At 37.0% G+C, this 21,043-nt stretch overlaps 1 protein-coding gene across 5 annotated transcripts in view; it reads right to left on the bottom strand.

Moving 5' to 3' along the window:
* CDKL5 (cyclin dependent kinase like 5) overlaps positions 1–21,043 on the bottom strand; it is a 212,453-nt gene that overhangs the window by 54,786 nt on the left and 136,624 nt on the right. For all 5 annotated transcript variants that reach the window (XM_072744254.1, XM_072744255.1, XM_025997496.2 and 2 more), the window contains exons 5-8: positions 12,408–12,544; positions 6,939–7,059; positions 4,953–5,012; positions 1,891–1,981 (exon numbers count right to left, since the gene is read on the bottom strand). In XM_072744254.1, coding sequence (XP_072600355.1) covers positions 1,891–1,981; positions 4,953–5,012; positions 6,939–7,059; positions 12,408–12,544 — 409 coding nt within the window. The remainder of the gene's footprint in view (positions 1–1,890; positions 1,982–4,952; positions 5,013–6,938; positions 7,060–12,407; positions 12,545–21,043) is intronic.

Here is a 21,043-nt window from a genome sequence, read left to right as displayed (position 1 = left end):
TATTCCTACTATATAAAAAAGTATCTTTTTAAAAAAGATTTTATTTATTTATTTGACAGAGAGAGAGCGCGAGAACATGAGTAGGGGAGCAGTAGAGGGAAAGGGAGAAGCAGGGTCCCTGCTGAGCAGGGAGCTCGATGCAGGGTTCGATCCCAGGACCCTGGGATCATGACCTGAGCCAAAGGCAGACATTTAACTGACTGAGCCACCCAGGCACCCCAAAAAGTATCTTTTAAAAATTAAATTTCTCGGGGCACCTGGGTGGCTCAGTTGGTTGAGTGTCTGACTCTTGATTTCTTTTTTTTTTTTAAATAATAAATTTATTTTTTATTGGTGTTCAATTTGCCAACATACAGAATAACACCCAGTGCTCATCCCGTCAAGTGCCCTCCTCAGTGCTCGCCACCCAGTCACCCCCACCCCCCTGACTCTTGATTTCTGTTCAGGTCATGAGATCAAGCCCTGAGTCAGGCTCCAAAACCAGCACAGAGTCTGCTTGAGATTCTCTCTTCCTATCCCTCTACTCCGCTCCCTACTCAAGCTCTCTCTTTAAACAAACACATAAATAAAATCTTTAAAAATTACATTTCTCATATCCCCCATATACTCATTTGGTGCACGAAAGAGATGAAACCTATAATTAGAGCACTGGTCATCATTACCACCGTATCTCATTTTATTTGTAGAATGTGCATTCTTTTTCCATTCTTGGATGGTCCCAAAGAAGTAAATACAATATAGGGAAAATAAGAAAATATTACAAATAAGGTGAGTAGAGGATTATTCATATAACTGTGATTGAGTTCAGGAGGATAGGCTCCTTCTTAGGCTCTCAAGTTAAAACATACTAAAAAGAAAAAAAGAATCTTATCAGAAAATCTTTTTCTGGGGTTAAAAGATGAAAGAGCATTTAAAGTGGAAGGAAGGGGCAGCCCAGGTGGCTCAGCGGTTTAGCACCACCTTCAGCCCAGGGCGTGATCCTGGAGACCCGGGATCGAGTCCCACGTCGGGCTCCCTGCATGGAGCCTGCTTCTCCCTCTGCCTGTGTCTCTGCCTCTCTCTGTGTGTGTCTCTCATGAATAAATAAATAAATAAAATCTTAAAAAAAAAATAAAGTAGAAGGAAGGGTGGGCACAAAGTGGATGGATGTGATGTTGCTGAGAAAATCATCAAAGCAGTGTGTTTGAATAGTCATTTGCCATCAAACAGGATTTCTCTATTCAGAAGAAAATTGGCAATTGGTTCAGTATTTATATCATGTTTCTAGCAACGTGGTTGGATATAAGAGACACTTGATAAGTATTTGCTGAATTAATTAATTAATGAACAAACCAACAGACAGGCCAGGCCTCCCAACAGGAGGTTGAGTTTATTTCTTCATCCCTTGAGTCAGGGCCTGGTCATGTAACAAGCTTTGGCCAATGAGGCAAAAGCCATGCAAACAGAGGCTTGAAAACTACTTTTGTTTTTGGGGCTTGCCCTCTTGCTGCAAGAAATTTTTCAGTTATCACATGAAGCAACTTGGATGAGTGTCTATGGAACGGAGATGGTCTGTTCCAGTTGAAGCCTCGTAAACCCACCAGCTAGACTCCAGATGATCTGCTGGCTGACTGTAGCTACCTGAGTGATTCCCATTGAGACCAATGGATTGAGGAACAATCCAGCTGAACTTCAATTACTAACTTCCCCAAAACACTGGTACCTAGAATTCTGAGCAAATAAAATGGTGTTTGTTTTACATCACTAAGTTTTTTGGGTGGACTGTTACACTGCAATTGGTGACTGGTATTTGATTAACTAAAGATCTTATCTTTCATACATGATCCCTAAGCTAATGATATACGATCAGAAAATATATAAATGTCATTTTATTTAGGGACGGTAACTCACCCAAGTAAGAGTTCTGGGGACCGATACCACCTGGTGGCCACATATTCTGTATAATTAGCATTATTGCCTTCTGATAGATTCCGAGCAAAACCTGAAAGACAGAAAAACCCAAAGGTATAGCTTTGAATAATAAATAATAACTTCATGTTGGTAAAGTATTTCAGTGTTAGTAATATTTTAAAGGAACATCAAAAGAACATAATGACTGGTAATGAATGGGCTGTTTACTAATGGCACCTTCAATTATTTTACTAATTGACATTCATATGTCAATTAAAAGAATAATTTAAGAATACACTAAATTAATATTAATATTTTCTTATTTAGAAAGAATATTTAGTGTATTCACTAAAAAAGCCAGTTGCCTCCTATACTAAAGAAATCCATATTTTTGAAGTCATCACATGCTTTTATAAGCATTCAGAGCATATTTTTAAGTCAGCTCTCTCAATAAATGCAAATTTTAGGAACAAAATGAAGTCCCCACAAGAGCTCAAGTCAAAGCTAAAATACCCTGTCATAGATGGCCATTATATTCCAATATGTGGGACTTAACACAGTATTTGTAGATCTATAATTGCTAATCAGTTCTAGCCATTGTATAAAGAACTAATGATTGACAAAGATGGAAACTAAGCAGGCCAAAATTATTTTCATCTCCTAATATAACTGAGAAGCATATTAGGGGTATCTTAATTACTTATAGACTCTAGTCATTATTTTCCCTTTAAACCCTCACAAAAGGTTTTGGGGTCTAAAAATAAGCCAGTAGGTAAGCTAATTACCCATCTAGCTCACCAAAAGCATACAGATAGTCACAGAGAACCAGAACATTAAAATCAGGGGTAAAAATTAAGGTGTTTGTCAGTTTTGAAAAACAGAAAATAGTGTTTCTTAAAATGGACGAATAAAAAATAAAAACAACCACAGCAAAAAACAAAGCCTGAACTTCAGTTAATCAATGCTTCATTGTAAGGCATATTTGGAAGAAATATTCCTATTTTCAAATGAGATTCTTCAAGCTAGACAAAGGAGCTCCATGCCCTGGGAGGGAAAGCAGTTCGGAACAGAGTACCACATGCAGTGCTGCCATGTGAAACTTCCTTATCACTTAAAATTGTCTTTCCTTTAAGAAATGATGTTGGGGGTGCCTGGGTGGTTCAGCTGCTTAAGCATCTGACTCTTGATTTCGGCTTAGGTCATGATATTGATATCCTGGGATCAAGCCCTAAATCTGTCTCCGTACTCAGTGGGAAATCTGCTTGAGGATTTTCTTTCTCCTTTAACCACCCCCCCCCCCCCCCCCGCCACATGCACACACGCTCACTCGCACTCTCTCTCCCCCCCTAAAATAAATAAATAAATCTTTTTTAAAAAAGAAAGAAAGAAATGATGCCAGTCCAAGGATATCCTTTTCCTATTATCAACCATTCTATAGGTATCTTTTTTGTATTTATAACTTGCTTACAAATTTCAGTAATTTGTGGGTTTAAGCAGATCACCAATCCATAAAATCATGGAAGCACAGTAAAGGGAATATGAGGTGCACAAAATCTCAGTGTTTGGTGGTAACACAATTAGTGACAGGAAGCAAGAAACAGAACCAGAAATACTTCCGAAAATCACAATGCTAAGAAAGTGCTAAAAATGTCAAGGTCAAAATCTTCTAAATAATTATATTTTGGTATTTTTTTAATTCTCCTAAGCTCTTTATAAGATGTTTAACATATAGCAGATTAAAAAAAAACATATAGCAGGATTCTTCTTTGCAACATTCTTTATAAGTATGAAAAAATTTAAGTCCTTTAAAACATTTTTCCTCAGGCAAACAGGTTCATAACACTCAAATTCCTTACAAATACTGAGTGAAAACAGTTATACATGCCTTTAATAGCTACACTAGACAAATCTGGTCATTCACACAGTGCATTCTCTAGCTTCCATTTCTCATTTGTTTGACCCATCTACAAGATACTAAACTAAAATATTTAATGAAAGGCAATGCATTCTCTTTTATACATAGAGGTTTACATCATATTTATGATTATACTTGGATATATGAAAAATAACATTAAAAAAAATCAAGGTTTCTTCAGCATATGGATTAGACAGAAGATTTTCTTAAAGTGATCCAGAACTTAAACACCCTAATTTATAGTTTTAAAACATTACATTACATTATTTTAACTTAAATAGCACTTAATACAGTTTTATATACATGGAAAAGAATGCACAATTTTCTACTAGGATTGAGTACAACTCAAAAGCTTCCTAATATGCTCAACCAGGAGCTGAGATATTACACATCAATTACTAATTATTCATTAAACATTTGAGGGGAATAAATGGAATTGTTCTAAAAGTGTCTTTGACTCTTACAAGTATGTAATTATTGCATATACAGGATACATATGTATTTACCTTGGCATATTATTAGTGTTCATGATTATACCTAAAATAATTTCTATCAATGATTATTACAATATTTTATTTATTTTTTTAAAGATTTTATTTATTTATTCTTGAGAGATAGAAGGAGAGACAGAGCCAGAGACACAGGCAGAGACAGAGCCAGAGACACAGGCAGAGGGAGAAGCAGGCTCCATGTACCGGGAGCCCGACGTGGGATTCGATCCCGGGTCTCCAGGATCGCGCCCTGGGCCAAAGGCAGGCGCCAAACTGCTGCGCCACCCAGGGATCCCTATTACAATATTTTAAAAATATTCTTTCATCCTACTCAAAACAGAAGTCATAGTGGTATTTCATAGAAAATTAGTTTTCTGGAGTCATTAAGAACCGGGCTTATGAATACATGCACGTGCATCTATTTGCTTTGCATTCTCATTAAACAAATACTGCATTATGAATTTTTTTTAAGTGTAGACAAAACTATGCAGAGTACAGTATTCTCCCAGCAATCGATTTTTCAACATATGATGTAATAGAATATTCCTCTGCTAGTTTAAGCCAAAACATTAAAAAATACGTTTAATAAGCCTTTAAAAGCTACTTGTTATATTAAATTAATTCTACTTACAGGGCTCAATTTCTTTTTAACTTACCAAAATCACACAGTTTCAAAACATCATTGTGGCTGATTAAGAGATTTTCTGGCTTTATATCTGAAATATAAAGATGAAGAAACTATTATTAAAAAATGTTCCATGGACTGCTGATTGATACTATTGGTCACTATAATGGCACCTAATTAGAAATATCCAGAGTAAGGTGAATACAAACCTATAGCAATGAAAAGCAGGGTAACACATTTTATACTGGTACATTAAAGTTTCAACTAATTTCTTTTTGAGAAACAGGAAGACCCACAATTTAAGAAATATTTTTCCCTTTAAATCTTAAAGGTATTAATGGGATTTCTGAAAGGAATTTAAGAATCACTGAATCTAGACCACCATGTTTCAAGGAACTATTCTACTTTATAAAATATTAGTAACATAAATTTTTGGAGATAGGATATTAAAAAAAGGTTTACACCCACAAAATACCTTAAAAACACATTTAAGTAGCTAGAATTATATTTACTAGAAAAAAAAACTTCATAAAAAATAGAATTTCTGTTGTGATTTTCTACATAATGTCTATATTTACATATCTCTTTAGCTTTTCTGTGTGGTTCACAATTATAAATGTCTAATGCTGAAGTTATACTGCATGAGTCAAGAAAAGACTTCTCATTTTTTCCGTGGATCTTCAGAAGATGTGGTGGGAGCTGAGTAGAAATACACAGAAAATGCTATTTAATTCCTGCCTTGGGAGGCACCTCACAATACTATTTTTAGAGTAACCATCATCTCTATCAGATGGCAGAGGTGAAAATGGAAAAAGGGAAGAGATGGGAGTAAAATCTGCAGAGAATCATGGTTTCTACTGCTAATTCACAACCATTGATTTATTACTATATACTTAACCAAATCACAGGATCACTTTAGAAATGTAGCTAGCTCAGTTCCTTATTAATAGCTTCATGTTATAGTATAGATTGTTATTAGAATAGATATTAGATGTGCAGTTGACTTGGAGATCTATCTATACCACCAACAACCCTGATAAGGTAACTGGTATGAAAGTCAAATCCAAGAGAAATATAAACTATCTTTTTCTAGACATTTTCTAGACTTTTTCTAATAGGAGTTGGCATTCTTCACATGACCTTTAAGCTATTCTTAAAGTGAGACTATTTTTAAAGTGATATCCTTTTGTGCATGTAAGGTGAATTAAAATGTAGTATTCATTTATCTGATAATTCAGAGACAAGAAGTAGATACTGTAACATTTTCTGATAAACAGCTTCTGGCTTCATTATTTTATCAATATGTGTCCCATTATTGTAAAACTCTGTAATTTAAGATAGATTATCAGGAGAAGATAAACTGCATAAAGTCAAGGACTGTGCTGAGAAAGTAACTGCCCTTTTATTACTATAAACCGCCCACCTCACAGCAATAAAGGACAAAACAGTTTACGGAAGCATACTCATGACCTTTATGCAAGGTTGATCATATCTATAACTTGCAATGGGCACTTTTCACTAATGGGTAGGGAAATTCAGGAAGTTAAAGTATATACTAGAGGTGGTTGGTCTAAGAGGGAATGAAAGGTGACTGTCAAGGGCAGGAAGTCAGTGACTACCTTTAAAAAGCCTTATTCTGGGTGGTTTCACATTACCTGCAGGACCAAAAGGCAACAGAGAACATCCCTTTGTTCTTTTAACTCCAAGGAAACTTCACAGTTCCTATTTGTTGAGTTCTTTATATCCCTAGGCATTTCTAAAGTTGAGAATAGATCTTGTTATACAAACAAAGATCTCACTATAATATCCAAATAAACTTGTCAGTCCATCCTTTTGGTGATACAGAAGGAGACTTGAAAGGTAAATGACATATCATATCCTGTACTTTCAAAATGTATTCAATTTAAATGGAACATCAATGCCCATGGAAATATTCTTAAGATAATAATGTATAAATATTTCATTGTTAATTCTGATATTTTCTTAATATTTTCCATTTCAAAAATTCCATACTTACCTCTATGGACAATATCATTCTTATGGCACCAGTGAATAGCTTTGATTAGCTGATAGATATAACTTTTAACTTTTTCAGGTGGAACCCCATTTGGCATTTCTTCCAGCAATTCAAGCATATTCTAAAAATTAAATAGGGAGTCATTAATCTCCACAAATTACGCAGGCCCATAAATCATGTATTAACAATTTAAAAAAGCATCTTGCCATACTGTGGAAGGAGCCTCGATGTCCATCGAAAGATGAATGGATAAAGAAGATGTGGTTTATGTATACAATGGAATATTACTCAGCAATTAGAAACGACAAATACCCACCATTTGCTTCAACGTGGATGGAACTGGAGGGTATTATGCTGAGTGAAATAAGTCAATCGGAGAAGGACAAACAGTGTATGTTCTCATTCATTTGGGGAATATGAATAATAGTGAAAGGGAATATAAAGGAAGGGAAAAGAAATGTTGGGCAATATCAGGAAGGGAGACAGAACATAAAGACTCCTAACTCGGGGAAACGAACTAGGGGTGGTGGAAGGGGAGGAGGGCGGGTGTTGGAGGGGAATGGGTGATGGGCACTGAGGTGGACACTTGACGGGATGAGCACTGGGTGTTTTTCTGTATGTTGGTAAATTGAACACCAATAAAAATTAATTAAAAAAAAATAAAAAATAAAAAAAAAACAAAAAAAATAAAAAAATAAAAAAGCATCTTGGATGATAATTCACCCAATGCACAGCATGCATTTTTAAGAACTGTTTTGTTTTCCATCTACTATCTTTTTCATGCAGAAGTAGGATACTGTATTAAATCAAAGTTCTCTTTTAAGAGAAATTCCATTCTACTCCCCAGTGTTTGCCCCAAATAATAACCCTGGTACTTTCCACTCTCCCTAAAACCTTCCACACATCACTTTAGAATAGTTTCAAGTGGAAAGCAATACAAAGTAGAGATAAGATGCTGTACTGTATAAAGGAGGGGAGAAACAGTCATTTTAACACAGCGCACTATGCATGTTTAATAGAAACCTGCAGTAAAATCAAGCCTTGAAAATATTTCTGGAACACCTGGAAAATATTCCTAAAAGAAAATGATCCTTATGATTAGAAGTGATCCATGCAATCAGTACAAAAATTAAGACAGGCTGGAAAATGCTGTTGAAATAAACACAGATAGATCCCAAACAAATCAAGTTTCGAAACTTAGTCTAGAGTCAGAGACCACTCTAAAATTCATGCAAAATTTTTTATTAAATAGAAACTCCACTTAAGCTGTCTCCACTGAATTTCCAGATTAACCACACATTTTTCCATTCCCTCTATAAAGTACACTGAAGTCCACAGCATGATTAGTTTATTGTTTGTACATGACCATCTAGGAAAGCAGGTCTCAAAATGTGATCTGTGGATCTCTTGGGGGTGGTTATCAGGTCTTGCAGAAGGCCCATGAAATCAAAACTATATTCATAGTAACACTCAGCTTGTTGGATCTTTCACTATGTTTATATTTATACTGATGACTCAAAGCAAGGATGGGTAAACTGATGGCACCTTAGCATAAATCAAGGCATTGGATTCTTCAATGCTACACTTTCGCAGTTAAAAAAAAAAAAGACAAAAAGCCAGTTTTAGTTAAGGATGTCTTTCTTTGATGAAGCAGTAAAAATTATGACTTGTATTAAATTTCAACTCTTGAGTATATGTCTTTTTAGGAATATATATGATAAAATGAAGAATATACATAAAGCATTTCTGTTGCATAACAAAGCAAGATGGTTGTCTTGAAGAAAATTACTTGGTGATCCAAGTTGAGATAGCGGCTTCTTCTTCATAGAACACCATTTTTTACTCAAAGAATGACCTACAACTGTATTTATGTTAATATGTAATGGGATTATTATTATTTTTAAATGAATATTTTATACTGCTCAGTTTTGACTCAAAATATGATAAATATTAATAGATAAAACCCACATAAATAATCTCTTAGGGTTTCCAAAATAATGTTGAATGTAGGCGTCGCAAGACCAAAAAGTCAGAAAACCTGGTTTGCCTAATACAACCTCACAATTTTGTTCCCACCAGTCAAGCTGCATACATACAATCAGCTGCTTGTTTATAACACTCTCGTACCTATTATAACAGATGCACCTGTTATTTTAATACCATTAAATATCATATAAACCAATGAAATAATGTTTTAAATAAAGAGAGTTGCTGTTTATAAGAAAAACAAAGTTTAATACTTCAGAAAGACTTAATAAAGGAAAGCCACTAAACATACTGCTGTCTAATCAAATGTGAGTGCAACAACTATAAAACGCTGGCAGGGGACAGGTGATGATGGTGATAAGAATTCTGCATTGAGATTGCTTTACAATGTTTTTAAGCTTTTGCTTCACTTTAAAGATGCTCTTGCAGGCTATGATAGTTGATGCATTATGGATATGATGTATTTAAGAAAGACTCGTCAGAACTCCAATCAGAAGACAGATACTCAAAAGGCCTTGACATGACCTCTGAAGAGTAGTAAATGAATATATATTGATCTATTATAAGTTAAAATGTTTGAAGTATGTTTCATTTTTAAATGATTCTCCATTTAAATTGCCTTTTTCAGTTAACAAATGCATAGGAGGTCCTAAATGCACACATGAAATAGAAAGTAAGTTGTATGTCTCATTTCATATTACGCTCTAAATTGATCAGTGGCAGAAAAGAATGTCCCTCAATATCCATTCTTCCCTTAGCCCATGGTAATACAATTTGTAAGTAGATGCATAGGTGCTCAGAATGAAGAGTACATTTCCCCTCTGCCTTGCAGCTAGGGTGGTCATGAAACTAAGTCCTGGCCAATGGGAGGTGATAGCTGGAGCCTCCTTTTGACCTTGAGAACAAGAGCCACATCTCAGGGGTGGTAGAGTGGAAAGGCAGAAGGAAACTTCTATTTTGTTTAAGCCACTGTAATTGTATATCTCTGTAAAAACTCCTACCCTTTAAGAGCATTGTTTTCTTGCCCTCTTGAGACTGTCAATCATTAGGCACTGCCACTGATGGGAGGTCACCTTCCACTGAAAAACCACAGGGTCAAGGCAAGAACCACCGGACTGGGGGACACAAGACAGAAGCTCTGGTAGCAGCTCTGCCAATTATCTGCAGAGAGATCTCACATGGGACAAAATTGGTACACAGAAGTGATTTCTCCATTTGTTCTTATTAAATTGTTATTAATTATGAACCATCACCCTGAGCAGAACAGAAATAAAAAAGACAAACTGAAATAGACCTGTCAGAATTTCATTACTTGGCAGTGAAAATCGTAAATTGCATGATTATTCTTGACAACTAAAAAATAATATAGGGGATCCCTGGGTGGCTCAGCGGTTTAGCGCCTGCCTTTGGCCTAGGGCGCGATCCTGGAGTCCCAGGATCGAGTCCCACATCGGCTCCCAGCATGTAGCCTGCTTTTTCCTCCTTCTGTGTCTCTGCCTCTCTCTCTCTCTCTCTTTCTATGTCTATCATAAATAAATAAATAAATCTTAAAAAAATTTTTAAAATAACATAAAAGAGCTTCTGATTTTTACAGCAATCCTTTTTTATAAATATCAAATTTCAGTTTAATTTTGGTGGGGAAAGTCCCTTAGGAAAATACGTAAATTGACATAGAAATAGAAAACTTTAGGGGAACCTGGGTGGCTCAGTCGGTTAGGCATCCGACTCTTGATTTTGTCTCAGGTCATGATCTCAGGGTTGTGGGATCAAGCTCCTTGTTAGGGTCCACACTGGGTGTGGAGCCTGCTTGAGATTCTCTCTCTCTCCCTCTTCCCCTTCCCACCCTCAAAATGACAGTGTTTTAAAATGACAAAGAAACTTAAAATACTCTTCAAATCTTGCTTGAAATGAAATTACTACGTACATTTATTTTCATTAGAAAACTAATTTGTAAAAGCTGCATTAATTCAAAAGCCACATTCCTGGTCCATCATCTTGGCAATGCTGCTTTTTATTTTGTAATAATGATAATGATGGTGATGACACTGTCATTTATGACATGGAAAGCACCTGGCAAACATAATGCTCTCCAGTATTCATCTTCTTTAGAAAGCCTCATAGTATCATGTAGAAATTCCTCGTTTTATCATGCAGATTCCCATAAAGACATGTACTCAAGAAGTGAAATCTAATAAAAGTAATAATTTTTATTGTTTAAATAGCAGGAAATTAGGAGCCACATACTCATTTATTAAGAAAACCTCTAAAAGGTCCATCTGAGTTCTGCCTCTCTCTATATATCTCTCATGACTAAATAAATAAAAGCTTTTAAAAAATAAAAAAAAAAAATAGGGATGCCTAGGTGGTTCAGCAGTTGAGCCTCTGCCTTTGGCTCAGGGCATGATCCCACTGTCCCAGGTTCGAGTCCCACATCGGGCATCCTGCATGGAGCCTGCTTCTCCCTCTGCCTATGTCTCTGCCTCTCTCTGTGTGTCTCTCATGAATAAATAAATAAAATCCTTTAAAAAAATAAAAATAATGAATGAATGAATGAATGAATGGTCCATCTGGCTCCAGTTTATTCTACTCTTGTCAAGGTAATTATTTCAATTTTGGACAATAACCAACCACTATAGGGCAGCTGCCCCCAAAGAAACTCAGACACATGTATTGATTACCGTAGTTTACATTTGCCCCTAGGCCATACATCATTAAAATTGTCACTAATAGTTACCAATTTAAAAAAAAAATACTAAAGCAAGTATGCAGACAATATGAACTGTGTGTACTTTTCCGATTTTCTCCTGAGCTTCCAATTCCTTATTTGTGGCCTCATCTACCTACTCAAGCCTCACCTTATGCCTCCTGGCACATCTTCTTCCCTCAAAACCAGAACACTGGCAATTCACTAAAGTGGGCTCCATGAGCCCAGTCATTTGCCACCCTAGGTCTGATTTAGGCAGCCATCCTATGCTTGCAGGCTGCCTTCCACACCTCTGTCATTCTATGTCATCACTGTCAATTTACTTATCTCTCCCTCAGAGGCCTTGCCTAGGTTTAATTTAAATAAACCAAGCCTAAAAATTACTTGTTGAACACAGATTCTAAAATATCAGAAGCCAAATTAATTCACTGTTGAAATTTAAGATGATCTCTGTACAGTTAAATTGCACAAAATAATTCAATATATTTCAGGGCTTCTAATGATTATGGATAATAATTCCATTTTTAAAATACTGAGATTATGAGTACATTGACAACACACCAGATAATAATGCTTCCTTGAATAGTGTCAGAAACAACCCTAAATAAAAGAATCAGGCTGGGGTGCCTGGCTGGCTTAGTTGGTAAGACATGTGACTCTTGATCTCAGGGTTGTGAGTTCAAGCCACATGCTAGGTGTAGAAATTACTTATAAAAATTTTTAAAAAGTAAAACAAACAAACAAAAAGCAAATTTCCATACTATCAATTAGTGACTTACTTTTTCAACATACTCAAACACCAAGTACAATTTCCCCCTCCGACGAAAGGCTTCCTTCAGCTCCACGATGTTTTCTTGCTTGAGAGTACGAAGCATTTTAAGCTCTCGTAAAGTCGTTTCCTTGACTTCTTCATTTTCTAGAATGTAAACAATGGTGAATAGAGTAAAATTAAAGCTTTCAAGTCACTGTTAAAAAAATTCCAAGAAAAGTAAAAACATACCAATTCCACTTTCCACTTTGAGTACTTCTGCATAAGAAGTTCAAGGATGTAAGATTAAATATCACATTTTCTTGTTGAAAGGATCAAGAATTAGCAACTTACAGAAGAAAAGGCTTACTTGACCAGCATGAACCTAATTTTCTGCTTGTGTTTTCTTATACTGCGTATTGCAAAGTATATGTATAAACACAGACTTACAGATATGACTTATGAATTCACTGTCATTTTCATTCTAACACTACATACTAAGAAAGGTGGAGTTTAAAAGGGTAAAGAACAATCATCCGTATTAGTGTGCAGAGGAGCCTCTATGCAGCATCTGAAGCAGCTGATGTTTTTAACTTTGGCCTGAAGTTTTGGCTCAAAAGAGCATTTCATTCCTCAAGCTGCATGTGAGTCACCTCAGTGTGCAGAGGTCATGTACCAGGCACCCACAGTGCAGCCACAGTCAAGTTGCAGGGATTTCTAAGAGTGTCTGATCTCTCTGAACAGCAGCTGCTATAGGTTCCTGTTGTCTTTCTGTGGTATGTGCATCTGTCCAACCCAGATGGTGTAGCCGTACTGGGATAGAGAACTTATGCTGAACCAATATAGCCTTCCATATTGTCAATTTCACTCATGATAGTCCCAACAGGCGGGAGGAAGGACAGAAGTCACATTAACTCTAATGGATGAATGGGGAGGGGAGTAAGGAAGGTAATACTTTATTTTAAATGAGTTTTTATTATACCTTTAGATTTAGCCTGGAAACTCTAACTACCATGTTTACATATGGAATACAGGTTCATAATCCTTTATCTGCAATTTCAAAACTCAGTCTAAAAACTGAACACTTTTTCCAAGTTTATGGCAAATCTCTTTAAAAGTAAAACCTGAACTGACATGAGACCACTTATATTGTGTATCCCACTTACTTATGAACATTAATATGTTTGCTTTAGAAATAGTACCTGGTTACAAGGTGCTAAAGTAGCATGCCATATTTCCATTCTAAAACCCAAAAGTTATAAATTCTAAAACACATTTGTCCCCAAGGTTTGGAGTCAAGAGTCAAAATCCTAGCTCAAGACTCCTAAGTTTTTTTGACTCTCAGGTTCAGGCATATCTAACCTCCCTTAGGTTCAGGGAGGAAGAAAATGGAGTTTGGGGATGAAGGTGAGAAAGATGAAAATGCCTTCTAGGAAGAAATGCTTCCCAACCAAGATACACAAGAGAAAAGGGGCTAAATGGGGCTAGAGGGAGAGCAAAGGTTCTAAATTAGGTGCCAGGAATACTTCTCAGATTATTTTCTATCCTAGTCCATCTTCCAGCCCCTGTTCAAATTGAGTTAAAAGAATAAAGAGATAGTAATAAAAGCAGGGGCCTTGTAGCACCAGAATACCTGTAATAAACAGGGAACAATAAAATCAACAGTCCTTTGTCAACTGGTTACACAAGTGAAATATTTTCCCTACTTCAGCAAAAACATAACAAAACAACAACTATTGAAGAACCCTAGAGCAGAGATTAGTAAAGGAGAGAAAAAGATACTGCCTACCAGAAAGCAAGAACTCATAACAAAGGCCAACAGTGGCATAAGCAGTGAGCTAGCTCAGCCCACACCAGGGGGTCAACTGGGAACTGGGGACTCACAGGCTCCCATCAGGGGAAAAGAACATGACACTGTGGGGGCCACCTGGCAGTATAGGGAATGTATGAGATGTGATCAGGGGACTTCCCAAAGAGGCTTAGAGTATCGTAGTGAGACAGAGGTCCAGATGTTTTACAAATTGGGGCTAAGGCAGAGAAGTGGTATTTTGTGGCTTTTAGAATTGCTAACCCCTAGGGAAGACTAAAAAGCCTTTAATCTTGTGAGGAAGGCTAACCTACTTCTCTGCTATCCCATCTGAATTACTTTCAAGACTGGGGTAATCAAAGTAAATATATCTCTAACACAGAGAATGTCACACAGGTCTCAATACAAAGCAAACAATCTTCTAACAAGGAAATAATTCAACACAAATATACTGATTACTCGTGGTCTGGTTCCGGTGTGCTTTTCCATCCCCATCTTATATCCTTCCTTCCTCTGCCTCATGTTAGTCTTTCAGTTCCCAAAATAGCCCCAACTCTATTTTTTCAACCTTACAGCCTTTGAACTTGTTCCTTCTGCCTAGAACTTGCATTCTAGAGCCTAGACTCCCTACAGGGCTGGCTCCTCTTCAGGCTTCAGTTTAAATGGTGCTCCTCACGAGCTTTGCCCAGAAAAATAAACTAAAGCAGGCCTCCATCCCTATTATTCCTTATCACACTACTCTGAACTTTTCTGTCAGAGACTTTCTCACCATTTTTATTTATAGATTCCTTTGCTCATGGATTTACTGTCTGTGTGGCTACCTCTGCTAAACCAAGAGCTCTCAGAGGACAGGCCTAAGTTCTGTTGTTCAGCAATACATACTCAGCCACCTAGGATTGTACCTGGCACGAAGAAGGGATCAATAAATATTTCTGACATGAATGCTTCCATTGGTGTCATAGAAAAACCTTCACTCACATGTAACTAGGTCTCATTCCTTTAAAACATGGGAAGCAGCAATATGATGGCAAGCAAGGGGCACTTCACCCTTTTAGTTCTGAGTACAATGCTTTCAATCTTCTCTCTAGAATGTTGAGAGGGCAGCTTTTCAGGCAGTAGGACAAACTAAATTTATTTTCTTCTATTCATCTCCATTTCTGATTGTCTTGACAATATGTGATTATAAAAAAATGGAGTCTCCAAAAAACAGAAAGCACGAAGGGTCAAGAACACATATATATTTAACCATTCATTAACATCCATAAGCTCTGCTGGAGCTGGGTACAAATGAATGTTGCAACTAAGTCAAAAGTAAATACAGCTGGTGTATCTTTTCTAGTCAAATGCTTGGTGAATTCTTGGCACCCGAAAAGCAACTGAAAAAAGGGAGCTTTGTATTATTAGCAACTTGTGGCAGTTTCACTTTGCTAACAGATAGAGCCACCTCAGAATGGCTAAAGTAGAATGGCTTTAGAAAAAGGAACATTGAAGCAGGGTTTGGAAGAGTTTGGATCCTGTTCACGAACCAACACTGCGACATATGATGCTGGGCAAGCCACTTAACTTTTCATTCATAAAGTAACTAAATAATGGGCACCCTTCCCACCCACACACAGATTTTAAAAATCCCATGGCTTTTTCCAAATCTAATAATGATTTCTTTCCATTAAAACCTCATTGAGGGGTGTCTGGGTGGCTCAGTCAGTGAAGCATCTGCCTTTAGCTCAGGTCATGATCCTGGTCCTGGGATCAAGCCTCAAGTCAGGATCCCTGCTCAGCGAGGAGTCTGCTTCTCCCTCTGCCCTTCCCCCTGCTCATGATCACACACTCTCTCTCTCTCTCATGCTCTCTTTCTCTCAAATAAATAAAATCTTTTTAAAAAATTTCGTTGATTATGAATATAAACCTCCCTGAATTTTGCTACATTGTTAAATGGACATCATTCAAATATATACCAACTCTACGTAAAAATGGCTAGAGAAGAAAGAGAAATGAATGAAAAAGCAGCTCACAAAATCACCTAGCATATGGGGCCCAAACCACCTTATGTGAGCTGCCTACCTATTTTAGGAAATGAAAGCTTCTCTACTGTACACCTGTCACAGATATTAAAAGTTGAGGTAACTAAGAATGTAATGAATGGGAACAAGGCAAGAAGTGGAGTTATTAATTCCTTAAGTGCAGGCAAAATGCAGTCTTCATTACTTGGTCTGTCCTATAATTTTTGTTTCTCCAAGTACTTTGAAGGTTCCTGGCTTACCCTGTACTTTGACAAAACTGTGGCACTAAATGATGATATGACGGGGAAAAGCAATACACATTCCACCTATACGTGCTTCTCACCTCAGGTTCAGAAAGCAGCCAAGCTCTTCAATGAGACAGTTTTTCAAAGGTGACATGAGCACAAAAATCCCTGCCTTCCAGTTGAAATAATCCTGTTGATTCTTTATTTAGGCTAGGCTTCTCCAGTTTACAGATGAAGAAACCAAGTCTAGAAAAGAGTAACTTCCTCAGCGTGAGTGAAGGGAATGCCACACTGAGTAGAACACGGGGACATAGGCAACATGGTATAAGGTAGTAAGCAAGCTTTAGAGAAGTGAGTCAGAACACCCAGGTTCAGGTCTACACTCCGCTACTTCTTAGCTGAGTGGCAAAGCAACATGGTATGGGTGGAAGAAAAATTCAATAAAGATCTTGAAGTCTGCATCTTTCCCAGTTAATCACATACTAGCTGTGCAGCTTTGCATCTTGGGTTCCTTGGCTGTAAAATGGAGTTGGGCTTCTACCAGATGGTTCCGAAGGTCCTTCCAGCTCTAAGACCTGGTGCTTCCATGCAAGTTCTACTTATGTGGATGCTGATGGATCTAGTCGCCAGTTACCACTGAGGGTGTTTAGCTTAGTACAGGCAGCAAGTCTGACAATGTTACATAAATTCTTTTGAGTGACGATTAAATGGCAGGGTAAAAAAAGGATGTTAAGTAAGAAAAAAAAAAACCCAAAGAACTAACCTACTTTTAGCTTGCCAGTTAGGCAAGCTAACACACTAAAAATCAAGAAGGGAGATTCACTAAAGTAAAAGAAAACAATTTTTAAGGGGAGAAAAATCATAGGAGCAAAAGAAATGCAAAGTAAGTAATAAAAAGAAAAAATCTAAAGATGAGCAGAAACTCTATTGTAACTCTATTTTTAAAGAAATGTGGGTTTGGAAAAAAAATCCAGAAATAGCTGTAACCTACTTTATGAAATCACAAACTTGACATTCTTGTAAAGCCAAAGAGGCCCCCCCAAAATGGACCTTTCAATAGGTACAATGGAGGGAGAAAAAGCCAACCCATCCTTATACAAAACCTTAAAGGTACCATGTTTCAGTCTGGTTGCCTTGACTGAAGGAATACCAATAGGAGGGCAATTGACATGACCAGGGAGCTTTGAATGGTGGTATTGCTCTCACATGTACCAAAAAAGATGGCAATCCTTAAATCTTCAGCAATGAAGACCAGGTAGAACACAATGGAAACTTATTAAATCATGAAAGGTACAAATGTGCATCAAACCCTAGAAGCATCTCTGAAGCTTGAAAGAGATCCATTCTGGACATTAAAAGGAAGTGTGATGGGCCACCCAGGTGGCTCAGTGGATGGGCCTCTGCCTTCGGCCTAGGGCGTGATCCTGGGGTCCTGGGATCGAGTCCCACATCGGGCTCCCCACAAGGAGCCTGCTTCTCCCTCTGCCTGTGTCTCTGCCTCTCTCTGTGTCTCTCATGAATAAATAAAATAAAATCTTTAATTAAAAAAAAAAAAAAGGGAAGTGTGATGAAATCACGACTGGCCAGAATGCTCAAGCTTAGTTCATTGAATTTTCTGTTTAACCAAAGATGGGAGAGTTTGCTTTAAGGCCTCTTTTACAGAGAAATTAGGTTTTATAATTTAAGAACCAAAGACTTTGAACCCTTATTTTGTATCATTATACAAAATGAGGCCAGAGTTTCCTCAATCCAGAGATCAAGACAGAGTTCTCTAAAGTCCGGGTAAAAATAAAGATGAAATCAATTAGAGCAAAGAACGGATGACCAAGGAAACATTTTCTCATGTTTAAGAAGAATAAGTATGTCCATTCTAAGAGAAAAAATATTTATCTACAGAAAAGATAAGCAGCAGGATATGAAATGCAAGCCATTTTATTTGATATGAAAGCAGAGACACAACCTGAATCCATCTTCCTGCTATACAGCTCCTTGATAATCAGCCTCCCTGCCATGTACCAAGGCCCAGCAACAAGTAGGGAGGACCCCTCCTCATCTCAGCACCTGTACTTTTAGGGAAAGACTGAAATGTCCTAAGAAGCCAAACATGTTGTCACACTAGAAGATCCAAGTGTATGTCAAAAATAAAGCCTAGATTACAGGACTTCCTCAAGTAAAAGATGAACAGACAATGTTTTTAATTCTTATTAATTCAAATCTATCTAGTCTAAATCACTGCTCTTAGATTATTCAATAAATTGAGGATGGCAGACGTTTGTACATGTGTATGCAGGAGAATTATGTTCCAACAGTGACAGATTATCATCTAAACATCAGATCTCATTGTACGAAATTAGAGTTATAGGAAGGGTAAATGAATTAGGCTAGATCTTTATCATTATACACATAGTCCAAAAAATATCTTTCAACTCAATAATCTCTAGTAACTTTTTGGTCTGTGGTCATTTTTCTCTTCTCAGAAAATCCAAATACTAAGTAGAACTGATTCTCTAAAGACTCCCGGATGATTTGGTATCTATAGTTAATGTTTCTTTGTGGGAACTTACATTAATAGACAAACTCATAGGGCACCTGGGTGGTTCAGTTGATTAAGCATCTGACTCTTGGTTTTGGTGCATGTCGTGATCTCAAGCCCTGCTTCGTGCTCTATGCTGGGCATGGAACCTGCTTAAGATTCTCTCTCTCTCTCCCTCTCCCTGTTCCCCACCACTTGCACGTATACTCTTTTCCTCAAAAAAAAAAAAAAAAAAAAATCCATTATCGGAAACTCTACATTGATGATGATGTATAAAGAAGCAAAAGTCACCAAAACAAAAAAAAAAAAATATTAACCAATGAACTGATCTCAGATAAAAATGTCATCACTCACACAAGTCCTCCATTTGAACACGAGCTTTTATCCTCACCCAGTATGTCAGTTTTGTCTTTAAGGAAAATCACAGACAAAAGACACTGATTAATGATCCGACAGAGTTCTAACAGTTAACTGGAGAGTAAACAACCGACAGGGATGAAGACAGAAAGATGAGGTCATATAAAAAAAGAGAGAAAACTGACAAAGCCTTTGGAGTATTTTTAAATGAGCCTCTTTTTATTATGAAAGTCACTCACTAGCCTACCCTACAATTTTACTGCAAAACTTGCCCTTCTCCCAAAAAAGGTAACACTTGATTCTTTTTTTTCTAAGAAATAGCACATATTTGCTATTATAACCTAAATAGTGTTAACTATAAGATATAATAAACTTATTTTTTATGATTTTTCTTCCATTTTTCTAACTTAAAGTCCCAATCTAACCTTATATTTACTATTAAAGTTTGGATCCCACTTTATTTTTTCTTTTTAATTTTTTTTATTTATTTATGATAGTCACACAGAGAGAGAGAGAGAGAGGCAAAGACATAGGCAGAGGGAGAAGCAGGCCCCATGCACCGGGAGCCCGACGTGGGATTCGATCCCGGGTCTCCAGGATCACGCCCTGGGCCAAAGGCAGGCGCCGAACCACTGCGCCACCCAGGGATCCCTGGATCCCACTTTAGACAGTGATCTACTATCCTGGGATAACAAGGATAGCTTCAACTAAATAGTAGTCTACCTTAAAATGCAGTTTCAAAACATTTTATACAAATTTGTGGACATATGTGAATTTAACAAAGAAATAGGACATGATCACAATCTTTTAAAGCTAACAGAAGGTAACATATACTCTCATAAAACATATCTTGATATTTTATGTTATCAAGTACGAGAATACTTGACTAGCTTGAATGCAAATCAGACCGAGTTCAGATGCTATTTCAGTGTAACAAATGTTTTTACAGGATTATTCCATGATCTTCACAAAGATTTTTAAACATTGGGTTTAGAAAATTCACTATCATAATACCAACAGAATATTTTCAGAGTAACTAATAAATGAGATTAATGAGAGCTACATGACAATAAGGATATTATGATGAAACTCTATTTCTTTAGAATTGACTGGGTGATGGGCACTGAGGGGGGCACTTGACGGGATGAGCACTGGGTGTTATACTATATGTTGGCAAATCGAATGCCAATAAAAAAAAATATATATATATATATATATATATATATATAAGAATTGTCCCAACTGAAATTTAAGGTGATAAAATGGTTCAGAATTAAGTGGTTTCCATAGGGGTTGAATGGACATTCTCATCTGTACTGAACTATCTATGTGCACTTCACATTCCAAAAGGATTGTTCACCACACACATTCCCTTACTTCCATTAAGCAAGATTCTACTCAGATAAGAGGAAAAGGGTAAAGGCAGAAAAGAAGAGTATGCAACCTCCCAGAGAGAGCTAGAAAGAGTAGGAAAGTGTGCCTAGAATAGAACTGGAGCTAAAAAGTTATGAATAATTGCATGCTTTCAGATTCTATCACAGAAATGTTAAGGAAGTATCTTTCTAGAAGTATGTATACATGGGTATACCTACAAAGGTGTCCGTCTACAAATTGGATGGGTGATAAGGCTGCATGTCTGTAAGGTATGGTAACTGATAATGGTCTGGCAGAGATGAGGGCTGAGGGGATTCATGCTTTATCAGCACACAGAAATGAGGGCTGATC

This window comes from Vulpes vulpes, chromosome X, assembly GCF_048418805.1.
Source record: "Vulpes vulpes isolate BD-2025 chromosome X, VulVul3, whole genome shotgun sequence".
NCBI lineage: Eukaryota > Metazoa > Chordata > Mammalia > Carnivora > Canidae > Vulpes > Vulpes vulpes.
Note: the sequence above shows the minus strand (reverse complement) of the source record. Positions and strands in the feature narration are given on the sequence as shown.